Here is a 26,115-nt window from a genome sequence, read left to right on the forward strand (position 1 = left end):
TGGCGGATCTGGAAGAGTCTGGCTGACTGGCGGATCTGGAAGAGTCTGGCTGACTGGCGGATCTGGAAGAGTCTGGCTGACTGGCGGATCTGGAAGAGTCTGGCTGTCTGGCGGATCTGGAAGAGTCTGGCGGATCTGGAAGAGTCTGGAAGAGTCTGGCGGATCTGGAAGAGTCTGGCGGATCTGGAAGAGTCTGGCGGATCTGGAAGAGTCTGGCGGATCTGGAAGAGTCTGGCGGATCTGGAAGAGTCTGGCGGATCTGGAAGAGTCTGGCTGACTGGCGGATCTGGAAGCGTCTGGCTGACTGGCGGATCTGGAAGAGTCTGGCGGATCTGGAAGAGTCTGGCTGACTGGCGGATCTGGAAGAGTCTGGCGGATCTGGAAGAGTCTGGCGGATCTGGAAGAGTCTGGCGGATCTGGAAGAGTCTGGCGGATCTGGAAGAGTCTGGCGGATCTGGAAGAGTCTGGCGGATCTGGAAGAGTCTGGCGGATCTGGAAGAGTCTGGCGGATCTGGAAGAGTCTGGCGGATCTGGAAGAGTCTGGCGGATCTGGAAGAGTCTGGCGGATCTGGAAGAGTCTGGCGGATCTGGAAGAGTCTGGCGGATCTGGAAGAGTCTGGCGGATCTGGAAGAGTCTGGCGGATCTGGAAGAGTCTGGCTGACTGGCGGATCTGGAAGAGTCTGGCTGACTGGCGGATCTGGAAGAGTCTGGCTGACTGGCGGATCTGGAAGAGTCTGGCTGACTGGCGGATCTGGAAGAGTCTGGCTGACTGGCGGATCTGGAAGAGTCTGGCTGACTGGCGGATCTGGAAGAGTCTGGCTGACTGGCGGATCTGGAAGCGTCTGGCTGACTGGCGGATCTGGAAGAGTCTGGCTGACTGGCGGATCTGGAAGCGTCTGGCTGACTGGCGGATCTGGAAGAGTCTGGCTGACTGGCGGATCTGGAAGAGTCTGGCTGTCTGGCGGATCTGGAAGAGTCTGGCTGTCTGGCGGATCTGGAAGAGTCTGGCTGACTGGCGGATCTGAAAGAGTCTGGCTGACTGGCGGATCTGGAAGAGTCTGGCTGACTGGCGGATCTGGAAGAGTCTGGCGGATCTGGAAGAGTCTGGCGGATCTGGAAGAGTCTGGCGGATCTGGAAGAGTCTGGCGGATCTGGAAGAGTCTGGCGGATCTGGAAGAGTCTGGCGGATCTGGAAGAGTCTGGCGGATCTGGAAGAGTCTGGCGGATCTGGAAGAGTCTGGCGGATCTGGAAGAGTCTGGCGGATCTGGAAGAGTCTGGCTGACTGGCGGATCTGGAAGAGTCTGGCTGACTGGCGGATCTGGAAGCGTCTGGCTGACTGGCGGATCTGGAAGAGTCTGGCTGACTGGCGGATCTGGAAGCGTCTGGCTGTCTGGCGGATCTGGAAGAGTCTGGCGGATCTGGAAGAGTCTGGCGGATCTGGAAGAGTCTGGCGGATCTGGAAGAGTCTGGCGGATCTGGAAGAGTCTGGCGGATCTGGAAGAGTCTGGCGGATCTGGAAGAGTCTGGCGGATCTGGAAGAGTCTGGCTGACTGGCGGATCTGGAAGAGTCTGGCTGTCTGGCGGATCTGGAAGAGTCTGGCTGACTGGCGGATCTGGAAGAGTCTGGCTGACTGGCGGATCTGGAAGAGTCTGGCTGTCTGGCGGATCTGGAAGAGTCTGGCTGACTGGCGGATCTGGAAGAGTCTGGCTGTCTGGCGGATCTGGCTACCTAAAGCACCAAACTAGCAACTCCCTCATTAATTTCTCCTCCAATTTCCCCATTAACTCCTTCACAGTCTCTGCTTCGCTCACCTCCAACACCGATTCTGGTCTCCTCCTTGGCTCTTCACGATAAACAGGGAGAGTTGGCTCAGGTCTGTCTCCTGACTCAGCCACTCCCCCTCTGAGCCCCCCCCCCAGAATTTTTTGGGGCTTCGCTCTGCGCCGCCGTGTCTTTTGTTTCGACTCCATTCTCCTATAGCCCTCTTCGCACTGCTCCAGCGAATCCCAGGCGGGCTCCGGCACTCTCTCTGGGTCGGCCGCCCACCTGTCTATTTCTTCCCACGTCGTAATATCCATACTGTACACCATTCTGGGCTGCTCCTGTTTCCATCCACGTCGCCGTGCTGCCTCCTCATACCAGCACCTCTCCGCTTCAGCCGCTTCTAGTTCCTCCTTAGGGCGGCGATATTCACCAGGCTGAGCCCAGGGTCCTTTTCCTTCCAGCTCCTGTTTCCTCTTCGCCTGCTGCACCTTTGGGCGGCTACACTCCCCTGGTTTAGCCCAGGGTCCTCTCCCGTCAAGGATTTCCTCCCATGTCCAGAAATCCTTAATACGCGGCTCCTCTTTGGGCTGCTCCTCTTTTGGCTGCTCCTGCCTGTTGACACGTTGCTCGGTCCGTGTGTGGTGGGTGATTCTGTAACGACGTTCTTCGTTTGTCGAAAGAGAGTCGGACCGAAATGCAGCGTGTTTGTTACTCATGTTTATTAGTGAAAACAAATAACGAAACTATACATGAAATAACGAATAAATACAAAACGGAACGTGAAACCTATTACAGCCTGACTGGTGAAACTAACACAGAGACAGGAACAATCACCCACGAAATACAAAGCAAAACCCAGGCTACCTAAATACGGTTCCCAATCAGAGACAACGAGAATCACCTGACTCTGATTGAGAACCGCCTCAGGCAGCCAAACCTATGAAACACACACCCCTAATCAGCTACAATTCCAAGAACTAAAAAACCCCACTAAATACAACAAACAATAAACCCATGTCACACCCTGGCCTGACCAACTAATTAACTAAAACACAAAATACTAAGACCAAGGCCTGACAAAAAAGTTACTGGAGAATTGAGACAATTGATTATAAGCTCCAAAAAAAAAAGAAACGTCCCTTTTTCAGGTCCCTGTCTTTCAAAGATAAACATCCAAATAACTTCAAATCTTCATTGTAAAGGGTTTAAACACGGTTTCCCATGCTTGTTCAATGAACAATTAATGAACATGCACCTGTGGAACGGTCGTTAAGACACTAACAGCTCACAGACGGTAGGCAATTAAGGTCACAGGTATGAAAACTTAGGACACTAAAGAGGCACCTCTACTGATTCTGAAAAACACCAAAATAAAGATGGCCAGGGTCCCTGCTCATCTGCGTGGACATGCCTTAGGTATGCTGCAAGGAGGCATGGGGACTGCAGGTGTGGCCAGGGAAATAAATTGCAATGTCTGTACTGTGAGACGCCTAAGACAGCGCTACAGGGAGACAGGACGGACAACTGATCGTCCTCGCAGTGGCAGACAACGTGTAACAACACCTGCACAGAATCGGTACATCCGAACATCACACCTGCGGGACAGGTACAGGATGGCAACAACAACTGCCTGAGTTACACCAGGAACGCACAATCCCTCCATCAGTGCTCAGACTGTCCGCAATAGGCTGAGAGATGCTGGACTGAGGGCTGGTAGGCCTGTTGTATGGGCCTGTTGTATCACTGGCAACAACGTCGCCTATGGGCACAAACCCATCGTCGCTGGACCAAACAGGACTGGCAAAATGTGCTCTTCACTGACGAGTCGCAGTTTTGTCTCACCAGGGGTGATGGTCCGATTCGCGTTTATTGTCGAAGAAATGAGCGTTACACCGAGGCCTGTACTCTGGAGCGGGATCGATTTGGAGGTGGAGGGTCCGTCATGGTCTGGGGCCATGTGTCACAACATCATCGGACTGAGCATGTTGTCATGGCAGGCAATCTCAACGCTGTGCATTACAGGGAAGACATCCTCCTCCCTCATGTGGTACCCTTCCTGCAGACTCATCCTGACATGACCCTCCAGCATGACAATGCCACCAGCCATACTGCTCGTTCTGTGTGTGATGTCCTGCAAGACAGGAATGTCAGTGTTCTGCCATGGCCAGCGAAGAGCCCGGATCCCAATCCCATTGAGCACGTCTGGGACCTGTTGGATCGGAGGGTGAGAACTAGGGCCATTCCCCCCAGACATGTCTGGGACCTGTTGGATCGGAGGGTGAGAACTAGGACCATTCCCCCCAGACATGTCTGGGACCTGTTGGATCGGAGGGTGAGAACTAGGACCATTCCCCCCAGACATGTCTGGGAACATGCAGGTGCCTTGGTGGAAAAGTGGGGTAACATCTTACAGCAAGAACTGGCAAATCTGGTGCAGTCCTTGAGGAGATGCACTGCAGTATTTAATTCTGTTGGTGGCCACACCAGTTTCTTTTGATTTTGACCCCCCCCCCTTTGTTCAGGGACACATTATTCAATTTCTATTAATCACATGTCTGTGGAAGTTGTTCAGTTTGTCTCAGTTGTTGAATATTTACACATGTTAAGTTTGCTGAAAATAAACACAGTTGACAGTGAGAGAATTTTTTTTTTTTTGCTGAGTTTATTATCATGAGACAACCTCCCCCTCCCCCCACACAACATAAAGTATCACTTATCAGTTTAAGAAACATAATAAGCTAACACATGAATACAGAACTCTGTCTTCATAAAGCACTATGCACAGAGACATTCCAATTGTAACCATGGACACCAGTAAGGCCAAAACCCATTAAGACAATATGAATTATATAACCAAAATTGGTCGCTCTACATTAGGTCTCCTTATAACCCATGTGTTCACATGGTAGCTACATACCAGTAAGTAGTTAGTGTAATTAGTTACAACTTTAAAAACTGTTAAACACGTTTAAGTACTATTTGAACCTAGCTGCCTACAATGTAATTACACCTATATACTACTGTATGTATCTACCACATAAATACATGGGTTTTTACACCTAATGGAAAATGGGACCACAAAATCTACTAGAGAAACGGTGTGGACAACATTAACTGTTGCACCCTTAGTATTATATAAAGACAGTGTGTAAGCTACTATATAAACCACACACTATTGTTGACAGCCTGGTCTAAACCAAACCCATAGCATGCAAAAACAATAAAAGGTCAAAAGTTCAGATTTAAACCAAATCAAAAAACTATTGGAGAAGGTTTCCGGGCACGGATTAAGCCTTATCCAGGATTTATAACAATTTACAAGGAGATTCTCCATTAAGCTTGCTTTTTTTAGTTCACTAGGAAACCGCCCCTTGACCCCTAAATCGATAATCATTCTATACCGTTTCGGTCGTTGAGAATCCATGATAGCACCACATGATATCGGGTATGTAGTACGGTAGACACTTCCTCTTTCATAAACAGAGAGACAAGCCGTAGTGTGGTTCTTCTTCTTCAAAGTACTTAATAAAGGAGAATGGGAAAAATTGGGAACAAGCTAACCGACAGAGCTTCTGATGGTCGGACTGCAACACATTGACCTTCTAGTTGTGGAGATTGTTGACTACTATTTTGCATAGGACTGGTGGGATAAATGGTGAACTGGAGGACAGGAGAGTTTGGAGACAAAACGTCTATTTTATGTGACAGGATGATAAAACTCATGAGAGGGGCGTTAAGTCAGCGTAGGTCGCAGTCGGGGCTGTGTATGTTGTGCTCTTTGACCTGGGTCGACAGCGCATCATCCAGGACTCTCAGCCAGTGCTGATCCCTGCTGACCCCGAGGTGTTTCGCACGTTGAAGAACTGCCACTGGAGGTTGAGTGCCCTCCCTCTCTCCCGTCAGTCCTTTTCCTACCCTTTTTCACACCAAGTGCACTGAAATGTTTATCATTTGTTTAAGAACTTATAGTGTTCCATTGAGATCCTATGTGTCAAAAATAAAATGAAATGAATAAGAAATTGGCATCCTAGAAGTCCTTTACTCTGATTTGCTGGCTTCTTTCTCTGGAAGGGGAGTGTCCTCACTCTGATTGGTTGCATCAGGACCTTGTGGCTCAGGATTGGTGAGGGGGTCATCTGTGGGTGGTCCTGGGGTTTGCATACAGTTGATTGGTTGCAGAGCTATGGGAGGCTGAGAGGGATATACAGAGTGGAGACATCAGACCACTGTGGAGCAAATCTGGGAGACAGACTATTGCCAACAATAGGCACACAGATAAGATTGTTTATGCAGGATGCCAACAAAATATACAGCCATTCCTCTCAACAAGTGGATCAATCGGCTTGATGGTTTTTCTACCATGAGGTTGTTGTCCTTCACTAGAATCACCACTGACTGGAGGAGTGTGTTAGCCAGCCTGGTAGACCGTTAGCAGAGGTATGGCTGTACATTGAGCTTGAAAACACCTCAGATAAAACTGGTGCCCTGGGTTGGCCTTACAGCACAAACACATTTGGGGACCAGGCTACCTCAGACACACGGAGGGGAAAAGCATTCTCAGGGAGGAAAGTTGCTTCAGAGCACCTCGTTTCACACCACATTCAAACCCAGTAGCTTATAGAAGCATCTTCACAATTTGCAGGTCAGAGAAAATGGGTGAGAGACAGTTCAGGACACTCCCCTTGTCATCACCAGATACAATTCATGTTGTCAATGTGTGAATTCATCACGACTCTACCTACCAATAGCGTTTAATGACCCTAGAAGTATCTATTCTAAACACCACAGGACAATCTATTAAGACAATATGACACTTATCTAGGAGCAGAGGAATACAATGGGAGAATCCAGGCGGGTGGCAGACACAGACCCTGGAGCCCTCAGCAGCAAAGCAGAGAACCCACAGTAAAATGACAGTAGAGAACAGGAAGGGGCGAAGCAGAGCAGGAGGAACAGCAAACAGAAACAGCATGTTGGAACGAAGAAGCGTATTATATCTAGTTTGTTTTCGGGGTTACGGTACTCAACTTTAAATTCTAGGTTTACTTTGTGGTACAAAACACTAGAAATGTTTCTTTCCGTAGAAGAAGAAGGCACTCAAATCAAACTGGTAATCACCACAAATCCACTTCCTGTCCAGAATAATGGCAGCTCTTTGCGCCACAGCGCCACCGCCAGGCTGGAGAGGAGGGTGCAAGGCACCAGGTATAACAGGGCCGGCTGACCCATCTGCATCAGGGCCAGAGCTACGAAGGTGATGAGCAGCCCGATACCATAACCTTCATGGGGAAGAGAGAGAGGGGGGAGAGAGAGGAGGGAGAGGAGAGTGGGTGGGGGGGAGGGGAGGGAGATGAGAGTGGGTGGGTGGAGGGGGGGGAGGGAGAGTGGGTGGAGGTGGAGGGGGAGGGAGAGTGGGTGGAGGGGGAGGGAGAGTGGGGAGAGTGGGTGGAGGGGGAGAGAGAGGAGGGAGAGGAGAGTGGGTGGAGGGGGGAGGGAGAGGAGAGTGGGTGAAGGGGGAGGAGAGTGGGTGAAGGGGGAGAGAGAGGAGAGTGGGTGGAGGGGGAGGGAGAGGAGAGTGGGTGGAGGGGGAGGGAGAGGAGAGTGGGAGGAGGGGGAGGGGGGAGAGGAGAGTGGGTGGGTGGAGGAGGAGGGAGAGGAGAGTGGGTGAAGGGGGAGGGAGAGTGGGTGAGGGTGGGTGGGGGGGAGGGAGAGGAGAGTGGGTGAAGGAGGAGGGAGAGGAGAGTGGGTGGAGGGGGAGAGAGAGGAGAGTGGGTGGAGGGGGAGGGAGAGGAGAGTGGGTGGAGGGGGGGGAGGGAGTGGGTGGGTGGAGGGAGAGAGAGGAGAGTGGGTGGAGGGGGAGGGAGAGGAGAGTGGGTGGAGGGGGAGGGAGAGGAGAGTGGGTGGAGGGGGGAGAGAGAGTGAGGAGAGTGGGTGAAGGGGGAGGGAGAGTGGGTGGAGGGGGAGGGAGAGTGGGTGGAGGGGGAGAGGAGAGTGGGTGGAGGGGGGAGGGAGAGAGGAGAGTGGGTGGAGGGGGAGGGAGAGGGAGAGGAGAGTGGGTGGAGGGGGGAGGGAGAGGAGAGTGGGTGGAGGGGGAGGGAGAGGAGAGTGGGTGGAGGGGGAGGGAAGAGAGTGGGTGGAGGGGAGGGGGAGGGAGAGTGGGTGGAGGGAGAGGAGAGTGGGAGGGAGAGGAGAGTGGGTGGAGGGGGAGGGAGAGGAGAGTAGGTGGAGGGGGAGGGAGAATGAAGCAGGTATGTTACTGCTTGTTTGGAACAAATACTAGTTGTTAAAAAAGACTCTACACACAAATGGCGTTTTTGACTATCAAAAAGACAATGGAAATGTGTCGGTCTTACCGATAGTGCAGGCCAGGAAATAGAACCGTGAGGACTGCATTAGGATGTCAAACCTGTGACAGTAGGCTATCAGCAGACCTGAGAAAGAAAGAACATGGTCAGCTCAACAGGGACGAGTACAGATATCTCGCCACAGAAAGATACGATAACAAGAGTTAGATATTATACGACAACAAGAGTTAGATATTATACGATAACAAGAGCAGAGCAGAGTACAGTACAGTAGGATACTACAGGAGTATAGTACAGTAGTGGAGTACACAGTACAGTAGTAAAATACAGTACAGTAGTAGACTATAGTACAGTGGTAGACTATAGTACAGTAGTAGAGTACAGTACAGTAGTAGACTATAGTACAGTAGTAGACTATAGTACAGTAGTAGAGTACAGTACAGTAGTAGAGTACAGTAGTAGAGTACAGTAGTAGACTACAGTACAGTAGGAGAGTACAGTAGTAGACTACAGTACAGTAGTAGACTATAGTACAGTAGTAGAGTACAGTACAGTAGTAGAGTACAGTACAGTAGTAGACTACAGTACAGTAGTAGACTATAGTACAGTAGGAGAGTACAGTAGTAGACTACAGTACAGTAGTAGACTATAGTACAGAAGTAGAGTACAGTAGTATACTACAGTACAGTGGTAGAGTACAGTAGTAGACTATAGTACAGTAGTAGAGTACAGTAGTAGACTATAGTACAGTAGTAGACCAGAGTACAGTAGTATACTACAGTACAGTAGTAGAGTACAGTACAGCAGTATACTACAGTACAGTGGTAGAGTACAGTAGTAGACTATAGTACAGTAGTAGAGTACAGTAGTAGACTATAGTACAGTAGTAGACCAGAGTACAGTAGTAGAGTACAGTAGTAGAGTACAGTACAGTAGTAGACTACAGTACAGTAGTAGACTATAGTACAGAAGTAGAGTACAGTAGTCTACTACAGTACAGTAGTAGAGTACAGTACAGCAGTATACTACAGTACAGTGGTAGAGTACAGTAGTAGACTATAGTACAGTAGTAGACTATAGTACAGTAGTAGACTATAGTACAGAAGTAGAGTACAGTAGTGTACTACAGTACAGTAGTAGAGTACAGTAGTAGACTTCAGTACAGTAGTAGACCATAGTAAAGAAGTAGAGTACAGTAGTATACTACAGTACAGTAGTAGACTATAGTACAGAAGTAGAGTACAGTAGTATACTACAGTACAGTAGTAGAGTACAGTAGTAGAGTACAGTACAGTAGTAGACTATAGTACAGAAGTAGAGTACAGTAGTATACTACAGTACAGTAGTAGGCTATAGTACAGTAGTAGACTATAGTACAGTAGTAGAGTACAATAGTAGACTATAGTACAGTAGTAGACTATAGTACAGTTGTAGAGTACAGTAGTAGACTATAGTACAGAAGTAGAGTACAGTAGTAGAGGATAGTACAGTAGTAGACTAGAGTACAGTAGTAGACTATAGTACAGTAGTAGACTATAGTTGCAAAAATCCCTGAAGTTGGAGACTTTTATCTCCCTCTCCAACTTCAAACATGTGCTATCTGAGCAGCTAACCGATCGCTGCAGCTGTACATAATCTATTGGTAAATAGCCCACCCATTTTCACCTACCTCATCCCCATACTGTTTTTATTTATTTACTTTTCTGCTCTTTTGCACACCAACATCTCTACCTGTACATGACCATCTGATCATTCATCACTCCAGTGCTAATCTGCAAAATTGTAATTATTCGCCTACCTCCTCATGCCTTTTGCACACAATGTATATAGACTCCCCTTTTTTGTACTGTGTTATTGACTTGTCAATTGTTTACTCCATGTATAACTCTGTGTTGTCTGTTCACACTGCTTTATCTTGGCCAGGTCACAGTTGCAAATGAGAACTTGTTCTCAACTAGCCTACCTGGTTAAATAAAGGTGAAATAAAAAAATAAAAAAATTGTACAGTAGTAGAGTACAGTACAGTACAGTAGTAGACTATAGTACAGTACAGTAGTAGACTATAGTACAGTAGTACAGTACATTAGTAGGCTATAGTACAGTAGTAGACTATAGTACAGTAGTAGAGTACAGTAGTAGAGTACAGTACAGTAGTAGACTATAGTACACTAGTAGAGTACAGTAGTAGACTATAGTACAGTAGTAGAGTACAGTAGTAGACTATAGTACAATAGTAGAGTACAGTAGTAGACTATAGTACAGTAGTAGAGTACAGTAGTAGACTATAGTACAGTAGTAGACTATACTACAGTATTAGACTATAGTACAGTAGTAGAGTACAGTAGTAGACTATAGTACAATAGTAGAGTACAGTAGTAGAGTACAGTAGTACAGTAGTAGACTTTAGTACAGTAGTAGAATACAGTACACTAGTAGACTATAATACAGTAGTAGACTATGGTACAGTAGTATAGTAGAGTAGTATTACCTGGTACTAAGATGTCGCTGACTATAGTACAGTAGTAGAGTACAGTAGTAGAGTATAGTACAGTAGTAGACTACAGTAGTAGACTATAGTAGAGTAGTAGAGTACAGTAGTAGACTATAGTACAGTAGTAAAATACAGTATAGTAGTATAGTAGAGTAGTAGACTATAGTACAGTAGTAAAATACAGTATAGTAGTATAGTAGAGTACTATTACCTGGGACTAAGATGTCTCCAAATCCCAGCAGAGAAAAGGGCCTGTCACACAGAGCCAGAGGGGAGGAGTTGAGGCGGGGCACTTTGAGCACCATAGGAAGCTGGAGGAAGGCCAGCAAGGACAGGGAGCATCCTTTATTAGTTACATTATCACCGCCTTCTACTGTTACTTCAAGAGAACGAACAACTGTCATAATGAGACCAAATCAAATCAAAGCCTACTGTACCTTTTCATGTGTGGAGGAGTCAGAGGGCCCAGCCGCCACCTCCACCATAATACTATGGCCACTCTGAGGAGACAAACACAGTACAACAACATGGTAGTGGCTTCATGCAGGGTTTCCCAAACTTGGTCCCGGGGCCCCCACTAGGTGCACGTGTTGTTTTTTGCCCTAGAACACACAGCCGATTCAAACAAACAAAAGCTTGATGATGAGTTGGTTATTTAAATCAACTGTGTAGTACTAGGGCAACAAAAAAAACGACATGTTCACCCAAGGGGGGGGCAGGACTGAGTTTGGGAAACACTGAAAATGTAGTCCATTTATCTAGCCAGTTAGTTACTGCTTCATGTATAGCACATGCAGTGCGTTCAGAAAGTATTCACACCCTTTTGTAATGGCAAGCTTAATAAATAAGTTCAGGAGTAAAAATGTGCTTTACAAGTCACATAATAAGTTGCTTGGACTCACTCTGTGTGCAATAATAGTGTTTAACGTGATTTTTTGAATGACTAACTAATCTCTGTACTCCACACATACAATTATCTGTAAGGTCCCTCAGTCGAGCAGTGATTTTCAAAGACATATTCAAGCACAATGACCAGGGAGGTTTTCCAATACCTCGCAAAGAAGGGCACCTATTGGTAGATGGCTAAAAAGAAATTGACATTGAATATCCCTTCGAGCATGGTGAAGTTATTATTCATCTATACAACCCAGTCACGACAAAGATAAAGGCATCCTTCCTAACTCAGTTGCCGAAGAGGAAGGAAACCGCTCAGGGATTTCACCATGAGGCCAATGGTGACTTTAAAACAGTTTCAGGGTTTATTGGCTGTGATAGGAGAAACCTGAGGATGCATCAACAACATTGTAGTTACTCCACAATACTAACCTAAATGACAGAGTGAAAAGGAGGAATACTTTCTGAAGGCACTGTTTAGCACCGCCTGTTTAGCACCGCCTGTTTAGCACCGCCTGTATAGCACCACCTCATCTTACCCTGATGAAGACAGCTTGGCTGTCGAAACGTTGGTAATTAAATTATTGCATCTGAGCTCCTAGAGTGTGCGGCTCTCTTTTATTTTATTTTCAAGTTTTATACTCCGCTAGCCAGCACCTCGTCTTAATAGGTGTGCGTTTATTTTTCTTCTAGATAGCACCGCCTGTATAGCACCGCACGGCCTGTATAGCACGGCCTGTATAGCACCGGCTGTATAGCACCGGCTGTATAGCACCGCCTGTATAGCACCGCCTGTATAGCACGCCTGTATAGCACCGCCTGTATAGCACCGCCTGTATAGCACCGCCTGTATAGCACCGCCTGTATAGCACCGCCTGTATAGCACCGCCTGTATAGCACCGCCTGTATAGCACAGCCTGTATAGCACAGCCTGTATAGCACCGCCTGTATAGCACGCCTGTATAGCACCGCCTGTATAGCACCGCCTGTATAGCACGCCTGTATAGCACCGCCTGTATAGCACGCCTGTATAGCACCGCCTGTATAGCACGCCTGTATAGCACCGCCTGTATAGCACCGCCTGTATAGCACGCCTGTATAGCACCGCCTGTATAGCACCGCCTGTATAGCACCGCCTGTATAGCACCGCCTGTATAGCACCGCCTGTATAGCACCGCCTGTATAGCACAGCCTGTATAGCACAGCCTGTATAGCACCGCCTGTATAGCACGCCTGTATAGCACCGCCTGTATAGCACCGCCTAAGTCTTATCCTTTTTCACTAATTCAGATCAGCTTTTTGCCAATAATTGGTGAAAATATCAGACATTTGTCCTGTAACAAAAAGCGCTTTAGGATTAAATAGGTATCAATATTTCCTATTTAAAAGGAGGGGCTCCACTGTGACGTACCTTGGTGAAGAGAGGAGTAATAAAAACAAAGAAAACATCGTAGACAAACAGGGTCACCAGCAGCATGGTGCAGGCCTGGAGCAGAACACATGGGAAGAACAAGAAGACATTAATACGACTTCTCCAGCTTATGGATGTTGTTCAACCAGGTTAGATACAGAGGTCACTGCATGTCATAGGGGGTCGGGGAAAAAATCTCTTGGTCATTAAACACGCACATGCATGATCATCAGTACAACTCCTGGCCCTAAGTAGTTAATGTGGTCGGTAACACTTTAAAAATGACAGACAAATCCACTGACTTGAATGGGATATTCCAGTTCTAGTGATTCTACTTTTATTATATAATCATTTAGTTAGTGCTTGTATTTGTCCTATTTCACACATGTACACGTGTGTACTAATACGCATGTGTGAATTGGAAATGTTTTTGTTGTGTTTGTAATATCACAACTTGGGAGAGTGGGGTCACAGCCAAAACTGCCATTATCAATGAAGATCCAGGAGCAATTAGGGATAAGTGCCTTGCTCAAAGACACATAAAGATTTTGTTCTACCTTGTCGGCTCTGGGATTCGAACAAGCGAGATTTTGGTTGCCGGCCCACCGCTCGGCTACCTTCCGCCCTGTTACGCTATGATCCATCTACGTGCATCGATTGAATTACAGTTGAAGTCGGAAGTTTACACACACTAAGTTGACTGTGCTTTTAAACAGCTTGGGAAATTCCAGAAAATTATGTCATGGCTTTAGAAGCTTCTGGTAGGCTAATTGACATCATTTGAGTCAATTGGAGGTGTACCTGTGGATGTATTTCAAGGCCTACCTTCAAACTCAGTGCCTCTTTGCTTGACATCATGGGAAAATCAAAAGAAATCAGACAAGACCTCAGAAAAGACCATCCACAAGTCTGGTTTCCAAATGCCTGAAGGTACCACGTTCCTCTGTACAAACAATAGTACGCAATTATAAACACCATGGGAACCACGCAGCCATCATACCGCTCAGGAAGGAGATGCATTCTGTCTCCTAGAGATGAATGTACTTTGGTGCGAAAAGTGAAAATCAATCCCAGAACAGCAGCAAAGGACCTTGTAAAAATACTGGAGGAAACGGGTACAAAAGTATCTATATCCACAGTAAAACGAGTCCTATATTGACATAACCTGAAAGGCCACTCAGCAAGGAAGACACTGCTCCAAAACCGCCATAAAAAAAGCCAGACTACGGTTTGCAACTGCACATGGGGACAAAGATCGTACTTTTTGGAGAAATGTCCTCTGGTCTGATGAAACAAAAATAGAACTGCTTGGCCATAATGACCATCGTTATGTCTGGACACGATCCCAACCGTGAAGCACGGGGGTGGCAGCATCATGTTGTGGGGTGCTTTTCTGCAGGAGGGACTGGTGCACTTCACAAAATAGATGGCATCATGAGGTAGGAAAATTATGTGGATATATTGAAGCAACATCTCAAGACATCAGTCAGGAAGTTAAAGCTTGGTTGCAAATTGGTCTTCCAAATGGACAATGACCCCAAGCATACTTCCAAAGTTGTGGCAAAATGGCTTAAGGACAACCAAGTCAAGGTATTGGAGTGGCCATCACAAAGCCCTGACCTCAATCCTATAGATAATGTGTGGGCAGAACTGAAAAAGCGTGTGCGAGCACGGAGGCCTATAAACCTGACTCAGTTACACCAGCTCTGTCAGGAGGAATGGGCCAAAATTCACCCAATTTATTTTGGGAAGCTTGTGGAAGGCTACCAGAAACGTTTGACCCAAGTTAAACAATTTAAAGGCAATGCTACCAAATACTAATTGAGTGTATGTAAACTTCTCACCGAGAATGTGATAAAAGAAATCATTCTCTCTACTATTATTCTGACATTTCACATTCTTAAAATAAAGTTGTGATCCTGACTGACCTAAGACAGGGAATTTTTACTAAGATTTGTGAAAAACTGAGTTTGCATATGTATTTGGCTAAGGTGTATGTAAACTTTAGACTTCAACTGTACATATAGAATCATACTGACTATACAATTATAGGATCTCTATACTGGTGGGCTCCCGCACTGCATCTCAGTGCTAGAGGCGTCATTACAGACAACCTGATTCGAATCCAGGCTCTATCACAACCGGCTGTGAGTCCCATATAGGAGGTACACAATTGGCCCAGCGTCGTCCGGGTTTGGCAGGTGTAGGCTGTCATTGTACATAAGAATTTGTTTTTAACTGACTTGCCTAGTTAAATAAAATACAAATTAGGGCGAATAGGCCTGACATTAAAACGGTGTACGCACCTTAAACGTGGGCAGTCTGATAGTCTTGAGCATGTAGAGACAGAAGGCTATGCCCAGGGCGTCTTGTAACACCCATGCCCACCTAGGAGAGGAACACAGCAGATGGCAGGAACAACAGTTAGCCAGCACAAACAAAACACCTCAAGTAGCAATGCAAATATCACAGTACAGCTATATGGACACTCAGTCACTATGGTACTTTTTAATGGTGAGTTTACAAAACATAGATTTGAAACTTGTTGAAATAAGTATAGCCAGTTGTAACTGTAATGGCTTAGCAGATAATAAGAAAAGACGATCAGTATTTACCTGACTAAAAGAGAAGGAATATATCTATTGTTTACAGGAAACTCATTCAGCAATGTTAGATGAAGCTGTGTGGAAAAAGGAGTGAAATATACTTCTCCCAATGGGCAAAGAAATTTAAAAAGAGAGGTGATATTAATTAACAGTAATGTTGATCTGAATGTGCAAACTGTCCAAACAGATCCTCAAGGTAGATAGATGATTTTAAAATAGGTTATTTGACCATAAACAGATATGGCTCATTAACCTATACAGTCCGAATAATGATGATCCACACTTCTTTGAAAATATATATATATTCTGTTAAAGGTCCCCAAAGCCCACACATCCCTGGGTCGCTTGTCTTTTCAGTTTGCTGCAGCTAGCGACTGGAACGAGCTGCAACAAACACATCTCTTCATTCAAAGACTCAATCGTGGACACTCTTACTGACAGTTGTGGCTGTTTTCTGTGATGTATTGTTTTCTCTGTCTTCTTGCCCTTTGTGTTGTTGTCATGTGGTTTTGCTACCATGCTGTGTTGTCATGTGTTGCTGCTTTGCTATGTTGTTGTCTTAGGTCTGTCTTTATGTAGTGTTGTCTCTCTTGTCATGATGTGTTTTGTCCTATATATATATATATATATAAATATATATATTATTACATTTGTTTGTATTTTAAATCCCTCGTCCCCCGCAGGAGGCCTTTTGCCTGTTGGTAGGCCGTCATTGTAAATAAGAATTGGTTCTTAACTGACTTGCCTAGTCAAATAAAAAGGTTAAATAAAAGGTTAAATAAAATAAAATAAAAATAAAATAAATACATTATTATGGTGGGAGATTATAATATAGTTTTAAATATCTCTATGGACCGTAAAGGAAATCACACTACAACCTATCAACCTCATGCACTTAAGGAAATCACAAATGTCATGGATATATTAGAACTAGTGGATACATGGAGGTTAAATACCCTGACCTAGTGAGATATACATGGAGGAGGTTTAATACCCTGACCTAGTGAGATATACATGGAGGAGGTTTAATATCCTGACCTAGTGAGATATACATGGAGGTTTAATATCCTGACCTAGTGAGATATACATGGAGGAGGTTTAATATCCTGACCTAGTGAGATATACATGGAGGAGGTTTAATATCCTGACCTAGTGAGATATACATGGAGGAGGTTTAATATCCTGACCTAGTGAGATATACATGGAGGAGGTTTAATATCCTGACCTAGTGAGATATACATGGAGGAGGTTTAATATCCTGACCTAGTGAGATATACATGGAGGAGGTTTAATATCCTCACCTAGTGAGATATACATGGAGGAGGTTTAATATCCTCACCTAGTGAGATATACATGGAGGTTAAATACCCTGACCTAGTGAGATATACATGGAGGAGGTTTAATATCCTCACCTAGTGAGATATACATGGAGGAGGTTTAATATCCTGACCTAGTGAGATATACATGGAGGTTAAATACCCTGACCTAGTGAGATATACATGGAGGAGGTTTAATATCCTCACCTAGTGAGATATACATGGAGGAGGTTTAATATCCTGACCTAGTGAGATATACATGGAGGAGGTTTAATACCCTGACCTAGTGAGATATACATGGAGGAGGTTTAATATCCTGACCTAGTGAGATATACATGGAGGAGGTTTAACATCCTGACCTAGTGAGATATACATGGAGGTTTAATATCCTGACCTAGTGAGATATACATGGAGGAGGTTTAATATCCTGACCTAGTGAGATATACATGGAGGAGGTTTAATATCCTGACCTAGTGAGATATACATGGAGGAGGTTTAACATCCTGACCTAGTGAGATATACATGGAGGTTTAATATCCTGACCTAGTGAGATATACATGGAGGAGGTTTAATATCCTGACCTAGTGAGACATACATGTAGGAGGTTTAATATCCTGACCTAGTGAGATATACATGGAGGAGGTTTAATATCCTGACCTAGTGAAAGATACATGGAGGAGATTTAGTATCCTGACCTAGTGAGACATACATGGAGGAGGTTTAGTATCCTGACCTAGTGAGATATACATGGAGGAGGTTTAATATCCTGACCTAGTGAGATATACATGGAGGAGGTTTAATATCCTGACCTAGTGAGAGATACATGGAGGAGGTTTAGTATCCTGACCTAGTGAGATACATGGAGGAGGCTCAATCAAGCTTCGTCGTCTTGACTAATTTCTTATTATTTCATTCTCTTTGGCACCAAAAGTTTTTTTTAAATTAAAAAAGGTGATCGGGGACAGAATGTGGTTGAACCATCAGATAATTGTCGTATACAGTGCATTCTGAAGGTATTCAGACCCCTTGACTTTTTCCACCAAGTTACGTTGAAGCCTTATTCGAAAATAGATTTTTTTTTTATTGAACTGAAATATTACATTTGCATTAGTATTCAGAACCTTCAATCACTACTTTGTTGAAGCACCTTTGGCAGCGATTACAGCCTCGAGTCTTCTTGGGTACGATGGCACAAGCTTGGCACACCTGTATTTAGCGAGTTTCTCACATTCATCTCAGAAGATCCTCTCAAGCTCTGTCAGGTTGGATGAGGGGAGTTGCTGCACAGCTATTTTCAGGTCTCTCCAGAGGTGTTAAATTGGGTTCAAGTCCGGCTGGGCCACTCAAGGATATTCAGAGACTTGTCCCGAAGCCACTCCTGCGTTGTCTTGGCTGTGTGATTAGGGTCGTTGTCCTGTTGGAAGGTGAACCTTTGCCCCAGTCTGAGGTCCTAAGCGCTCTGGAGCAGGTTTTCATCAAGGATCTCTGTACGTTGCTTTGTTCATTTTTCCCTCGATCCTGACATGTCTCGCAGTCACTGCAGCTGAAAAACATCCCCAAAGCATGATGCTGCCGCCACCATGCTTCACCGTAGGGATGGTGCCAGGTTTCCTCCAGGCTTGACGCTTGGCATTCAGGTCAAAGAGTTCAATCTTGGTTTCATCAAACCAGAGAATCTTGTTTCTCATGGTCTGAAAGTCCTTTAGGTGCCTTTTGGCAAAATCCAAGCAGGCTGTCATGTGCCTTTTGCTGAGGAGTGGCTTCCATCTCGCCACTCTACCATAAAGGCCTGGTTGGTGGAGTGCTGCAGAGATGGTTGTCCATCTGGAAGGTTCTCCCATCTCCACAGAGGAACTCAATTGCTCAGTTTGGCCGGGCGGCCAGCTCTAGGAAGCCTTGGTGGTTCCAGACTTCTTCCATTTAAGAATGATGGAGGCCACTGTGTTCTTGGGGACCTTCAAATGGTATCCTTCCCTAGATCTGTGCCTCAAAACAATCCTGTCTCTGAGCTCCAAGGACAATATTTTTTAAATCTTAAATACAGAAATGCTACCAAAAATAATTTACTGAAACTTGTTACAAATGAGAGTCACCCATGATTCACCAAATTACATTTTGAAAGAGGAAGTGAAGGACTTTAAGCATATGTTTTTGTTTCAGTCTCCTCCATCTCCACTAACCAAAGCGAAGTATGTGGATTTGTTTTATATTATTATTATTTTTTTTATATTTTTTTTAAACCTGGCCTCTTGTGTGGCGCAGTGGTCTAAGGTACTGCATCGCAGTGCTCGCTGTGCCACCAGAGATTCTGTGTTCGAGCCCAGGCTCTGCCGCAGCCAGCCGCGACCGGGAGGTCCATGGGGCAACGCACAATTGGCCCAACGCTGTCCGGGTTAGGGAGGGTTTGGCTGGCAGGGATATCCTTGTCTGTTTCTCAAACTAGACACTCTAATGTACTTGTCCTCTTGCTAAGTTGTGCACCGGGGCCTCCCACTCCTATTTCTATTCTGGTTAGAGCCAGTTTGAGCTGTTCTGTGAAGTGAGTAGTACACTGCGTTGTACAAGATCTTCAATTTCTTGGAAATTTCTCGCATGGAATAATAGCCTTCATTTCTCAGAACAAGAATAAACTGACGAGCTTTAGAAGAAAGTTCTTTGCTTCTGGCCATTTTGAGCCTGTAATCGAACCCACAAATGCTGATGCTCCAGATACTCAACTAGTCTAAAGAAGGCCAGTTTTATTGCTTCTTTAATCAGGACAACAGTTTTCAGCTGTGCTAACATAATTGCAAAAGGGTTTTCTAATGATCAATTAGCCTTTTAAAATTATAAACTTGGATTAGCAAACACAACGTGCCATTGGAACACAGGAGTGATGGTTGCTGATAAATGGGCTTCTGTTCACCTATGTAGATATTCCATTTTTTTTTAAACTGCCGTTTCCAGCTACAATAGTAATTTACAACATTAACCATGTCTACACTGTATTTCTGATCAATTTGATGTTATTTTAATGGACAAAAAAATGTGCCTTCCTTTCAAAAACAAGGACAATTCTAAGTGACCCCAAACTTTTGAACGGTAGTGTACATGTGATATGAGAAATGTAAGACATGTAAACATTATTAAAGTGGCATTATTTAGAGTGGATTTGTATAAAGTGACGAGTGAGCCATTTATTAAAGTGGCCAGTGATTGGATCTCAATGTAGGCAGCAGCCTCTCTGAGTTAGTGATTGCTGCTTAGCAGTCTGATGGCCTTGAATAGAAGGTGATTTCAGTCTCTCGGTCCCAGCTTTGATGCACCTGTACTGACCTCGCCATCTGGATTGTAGCGGTGTGAACAGGCGCGGGTGGTTGTTGTCCTTGATGATCTTTATGGCCTTCCTGTGACATCGGGTGCTGTAGGTGTCATGGAGGGCAGGTAGTTTGCCCCTGGTGATGCTTTGTGCAGACCACACCACCCACTGGAGAGCCTTGCGGTTGAGGGCAGAGCAGTTGCCATACCAGGCTGTGATACAGCCCGACAGGATGCTCTTGATTGTGCATCTGTAAAAGTTTGTCAGGGTTTTGGGTCACAAGCCACATTTTTTCAGCCTCATGAGTTTGAAGAGGCGCTGTTGCGCCTTCTTCACCACACTGTGGGTGGACAATTTCAGTTTGTCCGTGATGTGTACGCCGAGGACCTTAAAACTTTCCACCTTCTCCACTGCTATCCCTTCGATGTGGATAGGGGGGTGCTCCCTCTGCTGTTTCCTGAAGTCCACAATCACCTCCTTTGTTTTGTTGATGTTGAGTAAGAGGTTGTTTTCCTGACACCACACTCAGAGTGCCCTCACATCCTCCCTGTAGGCTGTCTTATCGTTGTTGGTAATCAAGCCCACTACTGGTGTGTCGTCTGCAAACTTGATGATTGAGTTGGAGGTGTGCATGGCCACGTAGTCGTGGGTGAACAGGGGGTACAGGAGGGGGCTGAGCACAAACCCTTGTGGGGACCCAGTGTTGAGGGTCAGCGAAGTGGAGATGTTGTTTCCTACCTTCACCACCTGGGGGCGACCCATCAGAAAGTCTAGGACCCAGTTGCACAGGGCAGGGTTAAGACCCAGGGCCTCCACCTCGATGATGAGCTTGGAGGGTACTATGGTGTTGAATGGTGAGCTGTAGTCAATGAACAGCATTCTTACATAGGTATTCCTTTTGTCCAGATGGGATAGGGCAGTGTGATGGCGATTGCATCGTCTGTGGACCTGTTGGGACAGTATGCAAACTGAAGTGGGTCTAGGGTGGCCGGTAAGGTGGAGGCGATATGATCCTTGACTAGTCTCTCAAAGCACTTCATGATGACAGAAGTGAGTGCTACGGGGCAATAGTCATTTAGTTCAGTTACCTTAGCTTTCTTGGAACAGGAACAATGGTGGCCATCTTTAAGCATGTGGAGACAACAGACTGGGATAGGGAGCGATTGAATATGTCCGCAAACACACAAGCCGGCTGGTCTGTGCATGCTCTGAGGACACGGCTAGGGATGGCATCTGGGCCAGCAGCCTTGCGAGGGTTAACATGTTTAAATGTTTTACTCACATCACCCACGGAGAAGGAGAGGCGCAGTCCTTGTTAGCGGGCCACGACGGTGGCACTGTGTTATCCTCAAAACGGGCAAAGAAGGTGTTTCGCTTGTCTGGAAGCTTGACGTTGGTGTCCGTGACATGGCTGGTTATCTTTTTGTATTCCGTGATTTCCTGTAGACCCTGCCAAATACGTCTCGTGACTGAGCCGTTGAATTTCGACTCCACCTTGTCCCTGCACTAGTATTTCACTTGTTTGATTGCCTTGCGGAGGGAATAACTACATTCTTTATATTCACGCATATTCCCAGACCTGTTTCCATTGTTAAATGCGGTGGATCACGCTTTCAGTTTTGCGCGAATGCCGCCATCCACGGTTTCAGGTTAGTGATTTATTTAGAATTCAAGGCACACTTAACTAGCATGGCTACGACAGCATTCTGCAGCGATACGCCATCCCATCTGGTTTGCGCTTAGTGGGACTATCATTTGTTTTTCAATAGGACAATGACCCAACACACCTCCAGGTTGCATCAGATGACCTGGCCTCTACAATCACCCGATCTCAGCCAAATTGATATGGTTTGGGATGAGTTGGCCCTCAGAGTGAAGGAAAAGCAGCCAACAAGTGCTCAGCATATGTGGGAACCCCTTCAAAGTGAAGCTCGTTGGAGAGAATGCCAAGAGTGTGCAATGCTGTCATCAAGGCAAAAGGGTGCTACTTTGAAGAATCTCAAATATAAAATATATTTTTTATTTGTTTAACACTTTGTTGGTTACTTCATGATTCCATATGTGTTATTGTATAGTTTTGATGTCTTCACTATTATTCTACAACGTAGAAAATAACAAAAATAAAGAAAAACCCTTGAATGAGTAGGTGTGTCCAAGCTGTTGACTGGTGCTGTATACAAAACATGTTTTGGTATATTCAGAGGACCATTATTAGCACGTTTTAACCACTCCTATATAAATGGTAGATTATCGGACATGCAACAAGAAGGTCTGATTTCATTATTACTGAAACAGGATCCATATGGTAAATATTAAGATCCAGTCCACTTCAAACATTGGAGGCCTCTTACACTTCAGTGTTGTGATGCAAACATTGGAGGCCTCTTACACTTCAGTGTTGTGATGCAAACATTGGAGGCCTCTTACACTTCAGTGCTGTGATGTAAGAACATTCTAAACATTCTAGCAAAATGCATAGAGCATATAATTAAAAGGTATTGTCAGATATTATGATAAGCTTACTATATTACATATTGGATCACAAAAAAAATACAACTTCTACATTACCGTGTAGTTTGACGGAGATGTGGACACATATCTCACTCCAATAAATTTGTATAGAAAGTTAGCAAAAATAGATAAGATCTTGCTACCTTGGAAAGGAAAATACCTGTTTATTTTTGTCATATCTCAGTTTAATGTTGTTGTTCATTAGTTTACTCCCATTAGAGGAGGGGTGGTAGGGTCATTGAAAATGATAAAGGAAAATATATTTTAAAAAGATATGTACGTATATACATAAAAAAAAATGTGTATGGGGGATTGAAAATGATGCGGACATTTACATTGATGGAGGCTACAATCTATCTGCAATATTAAATCTGATCTACCACCTAAGAATAAAATAAACGCCTCAGGAAGTCTGTTGGCCACGGAGCTGAAACCTGATGCCGAAGCATTCATTAGATCTGGGAGCTAAAGGCTCAAGCCAGTCTTCAGGTCTCAGGCAACAATCCTCATCCCTCCAGCGTAGACAACCAGTAAGACGGTTGGAAGATTCCAGGAATAAGCAGGAAATCCGTGAATCCTCGAACTGGGATTTATGGAAAACCTGGGAATTTTATAGAGGTTACTTTCCGAATATTCCGGAATTTTGTAGAAGTTACTTTCCGAATATTCCGGAATTTTGCCACCCTAATACTCACTGGTCTTCGTTGCGGAACACACCCCAGGTGACGCTGACTCCGATGCAGAAGGCTGACAACAGCAGCATGCGGACCTGAGGCCTCTTGTGGCAGTAAGGCAAGTTGTTCTCTGGGATCCTGCACACACACACACACACACACATCAGGAAGAAGTTGGAAAAAGTAAATAAATCAAAAAATACAACAATAGATGGAGAAGAGTCAACTATTTGCTTTGATTCAATTTCTGTTTTATTTTTTGGGGTTGATTGTGTAATCCTCTTGTGATTTGTGTTGATGGTAGGTTGATTGTGGACTACTTCCTGGTGATTATAAACAGATCTTTGTTAAGTTGATGGTAAGTCTCTCACCTGCACTTCCCGAAGGGGAGTCTCCTAACAAAGGGCCAGAGACAGCTGTACAGGCCAACAGACGAGGCCAGGCAGAATATCCCAATGATCATATAAACTACACAGACAGAGAGTATAGAATACAACAATGATCATATAAACTACACAGACAGAGAGGATAGAATACAACAATGATCATATAAACTACACAGACAGAGAGTATAGAATACAACAATGATCATAGACACTACACAGACAGAGAGTATAGAATACAACAATGATCATAGACACTACACAGACAGAGATGATAGAATGTAACAATGATCATAGACACTACACAGACAGAGAGGATAGAATACAACAATGATCATAGACACTACACAGACAGAGAGGATAGAATGTAACAATGATCATAGACACTACACAGACAGAGATGATAGAATGTAACAATGATCATAGACACTACACAGACAGAGAGGATATAATGTAACAATGATCATAGACACTACACAGACAGAGAGGATAGAATGTAACAATGATCATAAGACACTACACAGACAGGGATTATAGAATGTAACAATGATCATAGACACTACACAGACAGAGAGGATAGAATGTAACAATGATCATAGACACTACACAGACAGAGAGGATATAATGTAACAATGATCATAGACACTACACAGACAGAGAGGATAGAATGTAACAATGATCATAGACACTACACAGACAGAGAGGATATAATGTAACAATGATCATAGACACTACACAGACAGAGAGGATATAATGTAACAATGATCATAGACACTACACAGACAGAGAGGATAGAATGTAACAATGATCATAGACACTACACAGACAGGGAGTATAGAATGTAACAATGATCATAGACACTACACAGACAGAGATAAGTGAATGTAGACCAGTGAGAAAGTCAGAGAGACAGGTAAAGGCAGAGAGACAAGTAAAGGCAGAGAGACAAGTAAAAGCAGAGAGACAGATTGAGACAGGTAGTGATGGGTACAGGTGTATATACAGGTGGTCATAGACTAGAATAAGATACAGGTATAGACAGGTAGAGACAGGTAGTGACAGGTATAGACAGGTAGAGACAGGTATAGACAGGTAGAGATGGGTACAGGTGTATATACAGGTGGTCATAGACTAGATTAAGATACAGGTATAACAGGTACAGGTAGTGACAGGTAGAGACAGGTAGTGACAGGTATAGACAGGTAGTGACAGGTATAGACAGGTAGAGATGGGTACAGGTGTATATACAGGTGGTCATAGACTAGATTAAGATACAGGTATAGACAGGTAGAGACAGGTAGTGACAGGTATAGACAGGTAGAGACAGGTATAGACAGGTAGTGACAGGTATAGACAGGTAGAGAAGGGTACAGGTGTATATACAGGTGGTCATAGACGAGATTAAGATACAGGTATAGACAGGTATAGACAGGTAGTGACAGGTAGAGACAGGTAGAGACAGGTAGAGACAGGTAGAGACAGGTATAGACAGGTAGAGAAGGGTACAGGTGTATATACAGGTGGTCATAGACGAGATTAAGATACAGGTATAGACAGGTAGAGACAGGTATAGACAGGTAGAGACAGGTATAGACAGGTAGAGACAGGTAGTGACAGGTAGAGACAGGTATAGACAGATAGTGACAGGTAGTGACAGGTAGAGACAGGTATAGACAGGTATAGACAGGTAGAGAAGGGTACAGGTGTATATACAGGTGGTCATAGACGAGATTAAGATACAGGTATAGACAGGCAGAGACAGGTAGAGACAGGTAGTGACAGGTAGAGACAGTAGAGACAGGTATAGACAGGTATAGACAGGTAGAGAAGGGTACAGGTGTATATACAGGTGGTCATAGACGAGATTAAGATACAGGTATAGACAGGTAGTGACAGGTAGTGACAGGTAGAGACAGGTATAGACAGGTAGAGAAGGGTACAGGTGTATATACAGGTGGTCATAGACGAGATTAAGATACAGGTATAAACAGGTAGTGACAGGTAGAGACAGGTATAGACAGGTAGTGACAGGTAGAGACAGGTAGAGAAGGGTACAGGTGTATATACAGGTGGTCATAGACAAGATTAAGATACAGGTATAGACAGGTAGAGACAGGTAGTGACAGGTAGAGACAGGTAGAGACAGGTAGAGAAGGGTACAGGTGTATATACAGGTGGTCATAGACGAGATTAAGATACAGGTATAGACAGGTAGAGACAGGTAGTGACAGGTAGAGACAGGTATAGACAGGTAGAGAAGGGTACAGGTGTATATACAGGTGGTCATAGACGAGATTAAGATACAGGTATAGACAGGTATTGACAGGTAGTGACAGGTAGAGACAGGTAGAGACAGGTAGAGATGGGTACAGGTGTATATACAGGTGGTCATAGACTAGATTAAGATACAGGTATAGACAGGTAGTGACAGGTATAGACAGGTAGAGACAGTAGAGACA

General features: G+C 44.8%; 1 protein-coding gene across 3 annotated transcripts in view; it reads right to left on the bottom strand.

Moving 5' to 3' along the window:
* Positions 1–4,461: 4,461 nt before the first annotated feature.
* Positions 4,462–26,115, bottom strand: part of sppl2 (signal peptide peptidase-like 2) — a 40,236-nt gene continuing 18,582 nt past the window's right edge. Inside the window, exons 7-15 of one of the 3 annotated variants that reach the window (XM_064930087.1) lie at positions 23,645–23,741; positions 23,295–23,411; positions 15,175–15,256; positions 12,869–12,943; positions 11,001–11,063; positions 10,775–10,874; positions 8,121–8,198; positions 6,886–7,046; positions 4,462–5,958 (exon numbers count right to left, since the gene is read on the bottom strand). In XM_064930087.1, coding sequence (XP_064786159.1) covers positions 5,806–5,958; positions 6,886–7,046; positions 8,121–8,198; positions 10,775–10,874; positions 11,001–11,063; positions 12,869–12,943; positions 15,175–15,256; positions 23,295–23,411; positions 23,645–23,741 — 926 coding nt within the window. In that variant the 3' untranslated portion in view covers positions 4,462–5,805. The other 2 variants (XR_010450933.1, XM_064930096.1) reach the window with 2 other exon arrangements.

The sequence above is a fragment of the Oncorhynchus masou genome, chromosome 3, assembly GCF_036934945.1.
Source record: "Oncorhynchus masou masou isolate Uvic2021 chromosome 3, UVic_Omas_1.1, whole genome shotgun sequence".
Classification (NCBI taxonomy): domain Eukaryota; kingdom Metazoa; phylum Chordata; class Actinopteri; order Salmoniformes; family Salmonidae; genus Oncorhynchus; species Oncorhynchus masou.